General features: G+C 44.4%; 1 protein-coding gene across 1 annotated transcript; it reads left to right on the top strand.

Annotated features, from left to right (window-relative positions):
- Nucleotides 1–2,044: 2,044 nt before the first annotated feature.
- Nucleotides 2,045–8,799, top strand: S100A11 (S100 calcium binding protein A11). Its single transcript, XM_044004622.1, has 3 exons — nt 2,045–2,192; nt 7,245–7,403; nt 8,461–8,799. Exons 1-3 carry the CDS (start codon nt 2,190–2,192, stop codon nt 8,620–8,622), a joined length of 324 nt encoding a protein of 107 aa, XP_043860557.1. The 5' UTR covers nt 2,045–2,189; the 3' UTR covers nt 8,623–8,799.
- The last annotated feature ends 2,458 nt before the right edge of the window (nt 8,800–11,257 follow it).

Raw genomic sequence — 11,257 nt, 5'->3', positions numbered from 1 at the left:
AAACCCAAGATTCTGGGGGAAACAAAATTCCAAATCCAAGGGGTACGTGGGGATAAAGGCCACAATCACTCAATCACCCAGAATTATTGAGTGGCTACTATGTAAAAGCCACTAGGATCAGCAAAAACAGAATAGTCCTTACTGGCTGTGTGACCCTGGGCAAGTCACTTAACCCTCATTGATTGTTCCGAAAAAAAAAAAAAAAAGTCGCTTCCCTCAAGGAGCTTAAATTCTCATGGGAGAGATATCATGTGCCCATATACATGCCCAGGAATAGGCAGAATGTGGCATTGATATGGGCCACTCCTAGTGAGGGAACTCCAACCAATGAAAATGGGCAACTGCTCTGTCACTTGGAATCTTAGGGAGTTACCTGGGCCACTGAGAAACTAATCTGGACTTGCCCAGGATCATACAGAAAATCAGATCTTCCCCCACTGCATGGATACTGATCTATCCACTATAGCAATGTTATCTCACTTGATCCTCACAACAACTCTGTGAGGGAGTTGCCATTATGATCCCTATTTTCAGATGAGGAAACTGAGGCTAGCAGTATGGTTAGCACAAAGTTCACTAAGAATGATTAAGAAGAAGAAGAAGAAGAAGAAGAAGAAGAAGAAGAAGAAGAAGAAGAAGAAGAAGTTGTTAATAATTCTATCATGCTTACTATGGCCCAGGCACTGTTCTAAGGGCTTTACAAATATTAATATCATTTGACTCTGACAACCCTACTATTAGGTAGGTACTATTATTATCCCCATCTGTAGATGAGGAAACTGAAGCTGAGAGAGGTTCAGTGACTTGTCCAGGGTCACACAGCTAGAAAGTATCTGAAAGAAGGTTCAGACCCAGATCTTCCTTACAAGAAGCATCTTGTGGCACAATAGATAGAATACTGGGCCTGGAGTCAGGAAGTCCTGTGTTCAAATCCAGCCTCAGACACATTCACTGTGATCCTGGGCACTCTGATCCTCTCTCTACCTCAGTTTCCTCTGCATTTATCCCTTCCATATCATGATTTTCCCTATCACAGTTTCAATATATTGTGGGTTGGCGTAAAAAAAAAGTAAATGGAAATTTGGGGGGAGTTTTGCAGAAGCCACAGACAAAATGGGAAAGCCAGCAGACAACACAGAAAAAGTTAAGAAACTCAGAAATGCATAAAAATATATGTATTGTGTTGTATAATATCAGCATATTTTATCTTTTAATACCATAATAATTCAGATTTCTTCTCTGGTACAAAGAAAGGGCCAAAATATTTTATGAGGGTTTTCCAGATTTGGGGGGGGGGCAATGCCACACCCCTATCCCTCAATGTGAAAGAGATAACTGTCCTATAAAATAAAGATAATAATAACAGCCTCCTATGGTTATTTTGAGGAACAAATGAGATGATATTTGTGAGTACTTAACACAGTGCCTGGCATACAGTAAACAATACACACTTATTCATAGCTGTGATGCCTAGCAGCATCGCATATGACTACATACAAAATTAATACATGGTCATCTGAAGGAGGGGTAGAGAATTCTAGGAACTGGGAAAATTAGGAAAGGCCTCCACCATTTAATGGCTCTGACTCATTTTCCTCCTTCATAAAATGAGGATAATAATACCTGTAACACTTACTTTATGTGGTTGTGAAGGGGAAAGTGTTGTGTAAATCCTAAAATGGTATCTATCCATGTGAGCTACTGTTATTACTATCGTGTCCCAAATAAGAGAGACTTCTGGGGTTGACTGTAGAGGAAAAACTCCCAAAGACTGTGCCCCTTTTAGACACAATTTCACTTTAAAGAAAAAAAAAAGGCCCAAGTTTCTTTTTCTTAAAGGGGAGAGAGACCCTCCAAAAGAAGCTAAGCCAAAATAATAAGAAGAAGAAGAAGAATAACAGTAATAGTAATAAAAGCCTTCCTGATTGTGTGTATATGTGTGTGTTTTAGGTGTGGCTGTGTGCTTAGCAAAGAGAAATGTTACAGACATGTTCAGATCTGCAGGAAATCGTCTGGGCCAACCAGAGGGAAGGGGCCGTCTGACTAACGCCCAAGCTATGTAACCCAAGCAAAAGGGGTGTTGGTCATCCAGACATAAATTCGGAGCCTCACAAATCCGCTGCTCGTAATATTTGCTTACTCTCCAAAGCTGCTCAGCCCGGCTTCCAGGTTCTCTTCTTCCTTCAACAATGGTAAAGTAAAAACTTTTTTTTTCTTATCAGTCTTCCTCTTAACCCAAAAGCAGCAGTGTGGTTTCCCACAGGCTTCTGGAATGTCACCTTTCATTTTTCTGCTCTGGTGGCAGGAACCAGCAAAAAGAAAGGAACTCGCTCAGCTTGAGGGGTGGGGAAGCTGGGAGCCCCCAAATCATCTCCATCCCAAGAGCTTGGGGGGGCTGTGGGATTTCTACCTTCTCATTAAAAATGAGATGGGGGCTGGGGAAGGAGCAAAGGAAAGATTTTTCTACTCTGAGAGCTGTACTGGGGCGCTTTGTACAAGATAAAAACCTCCCTGGCAAAGGATCAGAGGTGTAGCTGGCTACCTCCTCATCCATCCTGGGTCCTGGGCATTCATTAATATTAAACTTGGAATGAAAATAATTACTGCAATTTCCTTTCCTTATCTGAGAGCCTCCAAGGCAGGTCTATACTTACACCAGAGGCTGAGAGGAGCCAAGCAAAGCCCACAGAAAGAAAAGGAGAGTTTGGGACTGAGGCTAGGGAAGCCCAGAGACCTGACTGTGTACTGCCCCCCCCCCAAAAAATGGAAAATTCAGGACCTGATCTTCCAAGTCCTGAGGGAAAAATGGAGTTTCAGTTAAGCCCTGGGAAGCTGCCAAAAGAGAAAAATACTGAAACCAAATACTGTTGCTAGACCTAACCACAGCCAAATATGTGGGAGGAGCCCCAATCCCAAACTCTAATTTATCCCTCTTTTAACCCTTTCCCCCCGTTCTTTCTTGCCTTGAGTCCAGGCCAAGGATTCCCATCTTTTCTTTGGTCCTCTTGCATTTGAGCTTTCAATAAGCCTTCCCATACTTCTGATTCAATATGAAAGAAAATTCCAGAGTTTACCACGCATAAAGACATAAGAAATAAGACAAATTAATTTCAACATGATAAGTTATTTATCCAATATTCCCTGTGCCTCCCTTGGCAAGGCTCTCATATGACCTCTGATTTAGACAGACTCCTTGTCCTAACCTAATCCTCTCCTCCCACCTCCACTGGTTGCACTGTTCTCTAGATCTACTCTCTTTGTCCTCCATCTTGCTTTTTCATTCATCTCCGAAGTTTCAGCATGCAGTGGTGCCACTCTCCCCCACGCCCACTTTTAATAGAATTTCTCTTTCTTCTTGATAACATTCACCTCTCATTTTCAGAGCAGAGACCAGGGAGTTAGCAATGTAGATAGCCACAGGGTGAAGCACAAAGACAGATACTGCTGATACTTTTTAATGACTTTCCTTTTTTTCCTTTTTGACAAAATATATTGATATCTTTTGTTATAGATCACCTCCATTCCCCAGTATATCCCTCCCTTAACACATATTTTTGGTGCCTGAAAATCCACTCCCCATAGCTCAGAGATGTTATCTAGTGACAAGTTGTCACATGTGTGAGAGGCTCAAAGCCTGTGGTGAGCCACCCTGTCATCCAAAAGGGAGGCTGTTTTCAAACCTTGCATAGAGAGAACAAAAGGCCCCTCTGTCCTCCATCTCCCTGTCACAGGCCCACAAATGATTCTATCTGCATTAAGATCATAGATTTAGGGTTGGGAAAGACTCTAGAGGTCCAGAAGTCTAAGCTCATAGAGAGATGAGAAAATAGACAAAGTCCCTCAAGGGATAAGTGACTTGCCCATGGGCGTGCACATAGAAGAGCCAGGATTCAAACCCAGGTCCCTTGGCCCCAAATCCGGTGCCTGCTGACACAGTAGGCTCGTTTAATTTTGAAGCAATCTCTCCTTTCCTCACTTCCCCTTTCTTCTTTCTCAATCTTTTCCTTTGGAGACGTTAAAGGGGGAAAAAAGAGCACAAAGGTTATAATTGTCTCCACCTCACCCACTACAGCTTTCCGGGGGGGGGGGGGGGGGGGGAAAGCCACTAAATTACAACATTCCCTTATAAAGCTCAAGGGGATAGGGAAGGAGGGGGTGAATGGGGTGGGGGGAGTTGAGGGAAAGCAGGAAGTAAAGTGGGAAAAATTCTTTGGAATCTGGAGAGACAACTGGTGAGAAAAGAGGGAGAAGCAGCTGTGGGAAAGAAAAAGGTAACCTAACAATCAGTGACTAATTTTGTCCTGCCCAGAGCCCCTCCCAAGGCCACGTGTGTCTCTCATTCGGTTAGTCTGGATGAAAAGAGAATGACTGGTAAAGTTAGGATAAGAAAAGAAAGCTCTGTAACATTTCTGCTACTCCCTTTAGGAATTATTTTGTTTTCCATTAGGGTTTTTTTTTTTGGTTTGTTTTCTATTGTCATTGTCTTCTCCTCCTTTAGAAAGAATTCCAACTTTGTCTTGTCTCAACTAGATGAGGAAGGAAATTTATCCAACACTCATGCCAGGAGATTTAAGGGGGAACCAAACTGTGGTCACCCCAACTCAGGGGCTTGGGAAGAACTAATGGGACTTGGGTCATACAGAGGTGAAAATGAAGAGAAGAAAAATGGGATAATGGAAAGGTGCACAATTTAGAGTTCCAGGACCTACCTTCTTCCCATATGTGCTCTGCTGTTTATTCTTGTGTGACCTGGGCAAGTCTCTGAGCCTTGGGATCCTTATCTTTACGATAAAGGGATTGGAACAGATGACATCTAAGTCTCTTCCAACTCTAAACCCATGAGCCTAGAGTTCCATGCTATCCAGGACTCTCCATTTTAGGCCCAGAGAGGAGAAAGGACTTGAAAAAGTAGCAGAGCCAGGATTCATACCTGTCTCTGGATCCAAATCCAGAGAAAGCAGAGCCAGGACAACTAACACCACTGACCCACTTCCTTCCCAAAGTCTTCTCTCCTGAAGAGACAAGGGAGCCTGTTCTCTCTTCAGTTCAATTCAATAAGACCCATACTAAGTGCCTACTGTGGACTAAGGACCCCTTGGTAGGCACTGTGGATAAACAGTTCCTGCCCTCAAAGACATTACATTCTATTAGGGGTAAGGAGGAAGGAAGGAAGGGGTGTTTCAACATGCACATAGATAAGTAAATACAAAGCACTTTGGGGGTGAGAAGGGAAGAGGACATGAACCCCTGGGGGGAGATCTAGAAAAGCTTCCCTGAGCCTGACACTGAGTGAATATAAGAAAGCCTTCTGGTTCTAGGCTCCTGGCAGCCCCTAGGCCACAAAAGTAACCATCACAATTGTCATCATTATGAATAGTGAGTGGGCAGTAAGGTCTAAACTTTGAGGTTTTCTCTGGGTGAGTCCCTTCAATTGTAGTTGAGTCATTTTTCATTTGTGTCTGATTCTTCATGATCCCACTCAGGTTTTCTTGACAAAGATACTGCAGTGGTTTGCCATTTCCTCCTCCAGCTTGTTTTACAGATGAGGAAACTGAGGCAAACAGGGTAAAGTGACTTGCCCAGGATCACACAGCTAGTCAATGTCTGAAACCAGATTTGAACTCAGTAATAGGAGTCTTCCTGACCCCAGGCTTGGCACTCTTTGCACTATGGCGCCACCTCGTGGCCCCTTAAGTCCATTTAAAGGCTGCACTTATTCTCTTTCTCCACCAGAGGGGGAAGCCCAACCAGGTCCTCACTCCTGCTCCCTGCCCTCCCCTGTACCAGAGATCTCTGAAGAATCTTAGTGAGAAAAGTATTCAGTCTATACTTGGTGGTAACAGCAACAGTAGCTATCGACCCTTTAGATAGTCTAGGATTCTCTCAGGTTTATAAGCTCTTCTAATCTTGGGATCATGGACATAAAGCTGTAAGGGACCTCAGAGGCCACAGGGTCTGCATTTTACAGATGAGGAAACTGGAAGCCAGAGAAATTAAGTTACTTTCCCAAGATCCCGCAGGTATTAAGTGACAGACGTAGGTTTTAAACTCAGATCATCTGACTTCAAAGTCACCATGCTGCCTCTATAACCACCCTGCGAGGTAGAGAGTACAAGTGTTTTTATCCTCATTTACAAAGTGGGAAACTGAGGCACAGAGACTTACTCAGAGTTACAAGCTAATAAGTGGCAGGACTTGGTCCTCTCAATCCAAATCAAATACTTTTTCTTACTCTATCAGGGTGCCTTAGCTACAGCCCAAAACTCTTCAACTAGTAAAGATACATTCACCTTCCACCTCTCAGTGCCCATGGTAAGCTATGTGTGAAAGTCAAAGGTTGAGGCACCTTGGAGAGGGAGAGTAGGAGAAACTCGCTATCTACCCCTAACATTCTACTTTGGATAGCTCTGGTCACTAGGAAATTTCTCCTTGTGTGCACAAATTAGCCTCTTTGGAACTTCCACTCATTTGTAATTTGTTCTGTCCTCCAACACCAAGCAGAACAAACCTAAATCCTCTTCCATGGAAAAATCCTCCAAGTATTTAGCTAAGACAGTCATTAGATTGGTGATGCTAGACAAGTCACAAACTCTCTGACCCTCAGTTTCTTCACCTATAAAATGGGTTATATAATTATACTTGTACTACTACTTCAAAGCACTGTTTAAGAGTGAACTAGAGGGCAGCTAGGTGGCACAGTAGATAGAGTACCGACCCTGGAGTCAGGAGTACCTGAGTTCAAATCTGGCCTCAGACACTTGACACTTATTAGCTGTGTGACCCTGAGCAAGTCACTTAACCCCAATTGCCTCACCAAAAAAAAAAAAAGAGTGAACTAGAGGGGGGCAGCTAGGTGGCACAGTGGATAGAGCACCGGCCCTGGAGTCAGGAGTACCTGGATTCAAATCCGGCCTCAGACACTTAACACTTACTAGCTGTGTGACCCTGGGCAAGTCACTTAACCCCAATTGCCCTACCAAAAATAAATAAATAAATAAATGATTTTTTTAAAAGAGTGAACTAGATATGGGGGTCAGGGGAACAGGACAGAGGACATACAGAGTATGGTTTGATTTGATTCATACCCAAAGATTCCTGGGAAAGGCTGTCTACGTGGGAAAACTAATCTACCAAACCGTCCCCCTCACTCCAATTGAAAAGATGATATTGTCCCTTATAATTTCCAGATCCCAGACTTTAGTCCTGCTGATTTTAACCTATAACCTGTTGTTTTCTCTCCAAAGGCCAAAAAAGTCATCCCCACTGAAACAGAAAGATGCATTGAGTCCATGATAGCTGTTTTCCAGAAGTATGCTGGCCGGGAGATCACTAACTCCCCCAACACCCTCTCCAAAACTGAGTTCCTGACCTTCATGAATACAGAGCTGGCTTCCTTCACACAGGTAATGGAGAACATCCCCTAACCTTCCACCTACATCTTTGGTCACTGAATGAAGGCAGCACCTAGTAATGATAGACTTCTTCCAATGGCCAAGCAACTCACCGAGCTTGGAGGGACTTTTTGTTTTCCTCCATCAGCCCTAACATTTGGACTTGGTGGGATCTTTTGGACCCTGATCGTGTCAGTCAAGGAGTCTGTCATCCCTCCAAACTCGGTGTACTAGGGCACCACCTAGCTGCCCTCTCCAACTTATCAGTGTCCTTTAAGCACAGTGCTTAGAAAGTGAACACCATATTCTAGATGTGGCCTGACTAGCACAGAGTACAACAGAAACACTACCTCCTTATTTCTGGAAGTAATTCTTCTGTTAATGGAGCCCAAGATCATATTAGCTTTTTTTTTCACACTACTGACTCATCTTGAGTTTTCAGCTCACTAAAATTCCCAGAACTTCAGTAAAACTTCTCTCTCACCATGGCTCCCCAGGCCTGTACTTAGGAAATTGATTGAAGTATAAAATTTTATGTTTATCCCCAATGAATTTCATATATGAAATATAAGCAGAGGAAAGTTAGGATATTATTCACATAGAAGACATAGGCAAATAAAGGAAATCTATTCCAATGTGACAATAGCTACATTTCATTCACTCTTCTCAGGCTCTGTTCTGAATTCACCAACCCTGACAATCTGTTTCTCTAAGTAAGGATCCAGCTTGCCTCTATCGAATATCGCTTTCTTCGTTTCTTCTTTATGTGTCTTTTTTTTTTTTTTTGGTGGGGCAATGAGGGTTAAGTGACTTGCCCAAGGTCACACAGCTAGTAAGTGTCAAGTGTCTAAGGACAGATTTGAACTCAGGTCCTCTTGAATCCAGGGCTGGTGCTTTATCCACTGCACCACCTAGCTGCCCCCCTGTCATGTATTTTAAAGACCCGAATCTGTGAAATGCCCAGCCCATAAATATTGACAAGCAACATGATCATCAGTCTAATCAGGAAGAGATTAGCATGAAGTGCTAAATGTGGCAGAGTGTGAACTTTCTCTTATCATTTCTGCAGAACCAGAAGGACCCCGGTGTTCTGGACCGAATGATGAAGAAACTGGACCTCAACTGTGATGGGCAGTTGGACTTTCAAGAATTCCTTAATCTAATTGGAGGCTTGGCACAGGCTTGCCATGCCTCTTTCACAGCAGCTCCCCAGCCCATGAAGAAAATGTGAATGGGCCTCCCAGTCAATTTTCCAAATGCACCCTTCCTCCAAACCAGCAAATGTGTACCCACTCCTCATAGTCACACACTGAACCCTAAGGAGCCAGGGCTACAGTCCAGAGCCATTCACTTTGTAGCAATAAAACATGATTTTTTTTAAAAAATAAAAATAAACACACACAATGGAGAACTTGCCTATGTGACTACAGGGAGAAGAGGGTAGAAGATTTGGATAAATCATAACTAGTAGAAGTATAACCCATGGGTCATCCTTTAAGACTTGGCCCCTCCATAATGGACTGGGCTGATCTGGAAGCTTCTCTCAATAAAAATCTCTATGGTTCATTTTACCCTCACCAGACTCCGTCATCTCCCCCCCCCCCCGCCCGCCCCCAGGAACTTCATCATCTGGTTAATCTCTCTCTCTCTCTCTCTCTCTCTCTCTCTCTCTCTCTCTCTCTCTCTCTCTCTCTCTAAGGGCCCTTGGCACCTGAACAAGCTCTTCAGCCAACAGGACATCAAATATAGTACAGGTTTTATTAATCTAATAAAAGATAAGAGAGGAGTTTCCTAACTGAACTCACCAGCAATAAGGCAAATTCTGCCCTTTCTGAAGGAAATCCCTTCTGCTGGATCCTCAACTTCCCTCTGGGCCTACACAAGTCCACATGATTCACAACAAGAGCAAAAGGTTAGGTCTGTATTGTTCTTCATCGTAGGTTGTACTTGATGTATTGCTGATCCCTCTTCCCCTTTGGGGGCTATACAAATAGTCTCTGGGCCTTTCTCTAGGTCCAAGTGAGGCTGTCTTCGGTCTCCTACCTTCTCTCACTGACAGTCTAAATCCCTTTCCTCCATCTCTGTCTCTGTGTCTCTTCCCCTCATCTCTTCTCCCTCTCTGTCACCAACTGTATGTTTCTGAGGCCAAATAGAGACAGAGTGCTTCAGCACATCTCTCTCCAGATCTCCATGCATACATAATCTCGCATCTCTGTATATCTGACACTCTGAAAGTCTCTTTTTAAACACCAAGCCCAACAGCCAAGTCAGGTGTTAACTGTCATTACTAAAGTATCAGGTGGGTATTCAATTCAATGAGTAAACAAAGGTTGTATCTGTACATCAGAGAGGACCCTGGACAAAGAGAATTCATCCCTTGCTCAGGAATAGAGGGGGAGGGGTTTATCTGACTGCATATGTACTCCCTTCTTATCTTCTCTTTTTTTTTCATGCCACAAGGCTATTTATTCCCAATTTTGTCTGTATAGACTGTGTCTTTCCCCCCACCGCCATCCAACTCCCTCCCCACACATCAAAATGGTCATCAGCCCCTCTACCCCATGTCTTTCCCAACACATCTTCCCCTCTCCTATTTCAGCCAGATTTCAAGATGGTGGCAGTGGTGGTGATCAGAGAATGAGCCTCATTAACTACGGAGTCGGGCATAATGGGGTTGGGGGGTTACAAAGGGGCAGATGGATAGGGAGTCTGGTGTTGGAGGTGGGGGAGGAGGGGGGTCCTAGAATTTTCAGGATGTGGGGGAGGCAGGAGAGAGAAGTCAAGGATTAAGTCTATCCCTCTTGACAGGAGTGGCCAGACCCCTATGCAGTGAAGCCCCCCCACTTCACTTGGGGACAAAGGTAGGGAGTTGGCAGATGGAGAGCCCCACTCCCAGCTGGTTCAGTGATGCCTGAGAGCAGCAGAAGGCAGGGTGCCAACCACCTCCAGCCTGTCCCCCTCCGGACTCCTTGATCCTGTCAGTAGTGACCCCATAGACCACAGCTGCTGTCCTCTCTCCACTGGGGGCAGGGCTGGGGCTGGTCCACCCTTGGAACACTCTGGGGCTATGCAGGTAGGGCCATAGGCCACCTGGTAGAGCACCAAGGTTTGTGGGGCTGAGTAGGACTTACCACACAGGTCAAAGGAGTGTTGCCTGGCCTATGAAGAGGTAGACCACATAACAGAATGCCTTCGTACTCACTCCCCAGGGGAGCTGCAGCAGGTGGGCCCAGTGGGTCTTCACAAGGCACTTGAAGCTTTCCCAATAGTTAAGGCTCTTGCTGCCTTGCTCTTGCTCTTGATCAGGAAGGGGATTTCCAGGAGGTACATCCTCCATCAGGTACTTCACCTCAATGTCATGGTCTTCTTCAGCCAATGGAAGGAGCCCTTCCATGTGGGGAAGTAGCTATGGGAGCCTTCAGTGGCCTGGGGCTGGGCAAGGGCCCACCTGCTATAGGCCCAGGCTGCTTGAGGTTCCCGAATAGGTGCTGGTACTCATTCCCATGAGACTGGCTAATATGACAAAAAAGCACAATGATAAATGTTGAAGAAGATGTAGGAAAATTGGGACATTAATGCACTATTGGTGGAGTTGTAAGCCAATCCAACCATTCTGGAGAGCAATGCCCAAAGGGCAAACAAACATGCATACCCTCTGACCTAACAATACCACTACTAGGTCTGTATCCTAAAGAGATCATAAAAAGGTGGGGAAGGAGAGACAACCTATTTGTACAAAAAGATTATAGCAGCTGTTTTTGTGGGAGCAAAGAATTGAAAGTCGAGAGGATGCCCATATGTTGGGGAATCACTGAACAAGTTGTAGTATATGAATGTAATGTAATACTATTGGGCTATAAGAAAAG

This window comes from Dromiciops gliroides, chromosome 4 (assembly GCF_019393635.1).
Source record: "Dromiciops gliroides isolate mDroGli1 chromosome 4, mDroGli1.pri, whole genome shotgun sequence".
NCBI classification, from domain to species: Eukaryota; Metazoa; Chordata; class Mammalia; order Microbiotheria; family Microbiotheriidae; genus Dromiciops; species Dromiciops gliroides.
This window is presented reverse-complemented; position numbering and strand designations above follow the sequence as displayed.